General features: G+C 62.0%; 1 protein-coding gene across 1 annotated transcript; it reads right to left on the minus strand.

Annotated features, from left to right (window-relative positions):
- HAND1 (heart and neural crest derivatives expressed 1) lies at positions 1 to 1,173 on the minus strand. Its single transcript, XM_010728086.3, has 2 exons — positions 628 to 1,173; positions 1 to 137 (listed from the first exon to the last, which is right to left on the minus strand). The coding sequence occupies exons 1-2, from the start codon at positions 1,129 to 1,131 to the stop codon at positions 36 to 38; spliced, it is 606 nt and encodes a 201-aa protein (XP_010726388.1). The 5' UTR covers positions 1,132 to 1,173; the 3' UTR covers positions 1 to 35.
- Positions 1,174 to 1,179: the final 6 nt, after the last annotated feature.

Genomic DNA, 1,179 nt, shown 5'->3' on the forward strand with positions numbered 1-1,179 from the left:
GCTCCTCCCCGACGGCATTGCACATGGAGCGGGGCTCAGGGGTTCAGTTCCAGAGCCCAGACCTGCTGGGGCCAACCGGTGCGGCCCTTCAGCTTCTTCTCGCCGTGAGCCAAAGGCTGCGAGTACACCTCGGGCTGCTGCGGAGAAAAGAGCAGTGAGGAGAGGAGAGCCGGGCCGAGCAAAGCGGCCCTTAGCAGCCCCGGGATAGGGAGTCTGCGCTTTTCTCCTTTTTTTCTTCTATGATTATTATGAATAATATTATGATCATAGTTGCTGTTAATGTTATTACTGCCGTTATAGTTATTACTGCTATTACGATACGATGCGATCTGTTCCTCCCGATACAGACGGGAGAGCCGCGGCCGCCCCGCTCCGATCCGGCCCGGCTGATGGGGAAGGAAGGACCCGCCGCGATTTCAGCCCTCGGGCCGCTGCCCCGCGCAGACCGCGCGAATCCCAGCCTTTCCTCCACCGAAATCCCCAACGTTATTCTGTTTCTTTTTTTTCTTTTTTTCTTTTTTTTTCTTTTAAGGGAAAAGCAATTCCCCAGCAGTGCCGGGAGGGTTTTCCCTTAGCCCCGCCGCTCCCGTCGGGCAGCTCAGGGGAAGGGCCGCGGCCGCCGCTTACCGTCTCCCGTTTCCTCTTGTTCTCTCGGCCGTCGGCCTTCTTGAGCTCGGCCTTGAAGCCCTCCGGCTCTCCGGGCTGGCTGTCCCTGGCCAGCACCTCCATCAGGTAGGCGATGTAGCTGGTGGCCAGGCGCAGCGTCTTGATCTTGGACAGCTTGGTGTCGGCGGGCACGTTGGGGATGCACTCGCGGAGCTCAGCGAAAGCGCTGTTGATGCTCTCCGTTCTCCTCCTCTCCTTTTTGGGACCCCCGACCCCTTTCCTTCTCCCCAGACGACCGCTGAGCGCTTCCAGCCTGCCCGCTCCACCGGATCCGAACTCGGCGGGGCCGTACGCGGTGCTCTGCCCGTGGAGCTCCGGGGTCACCTCGGCAGGGTTCAGCACCCAGCCGGGGAAATAAGCGCGCTCCTGGTGGCAGCGAGCCGCCGGCCCGAAGAGGAAGGGCTCGTGCAGCATGTGATGGTGGTGGTGGTGGTGGTGGTGCTGGTAGCCCCCCACCAGGTTCATGGTCCGTCGGGGCCCCGCGGGGCTCAGCACCGCGCCATGGCCGAGCTG

The sequence above is a fragment of the Meleagris gallopavo genome, unplaced genomic scaffold, assembly GCF_000146605.3.
Source record: "Meleagris gallopavo isolate NT-WF06-2002-E0010 breed Aviagen turkey brand Nicholas breeding stock unplaced genomic scaffold, Turkey_5.1 ChrUn_random_7180001953529, whole genome shotgun sequence".
NCBI lineage: Eukaryota > Metazoa > Chordata > Aves > Galliformes > Phasianidae > Meleagris > Meleagris gallopavo.

Excerpts from the sequence above, each read along its gene's own strand:
- HAND1 (XM_010728086.3), bottom strand. The coding sequence starts at position 1,131 with ATGAACCTGGTGGGGGGCTACCAGCACCACCACCACCACCACCACCAT. Across the intron at positions 138-627 it reads ACAAGAGGAAACGGGAGACG|CAGCCCGAGGTGTACTCGCA; the intron begins GTAAGCGGCGGC and ends TTTTCTCCGCAG.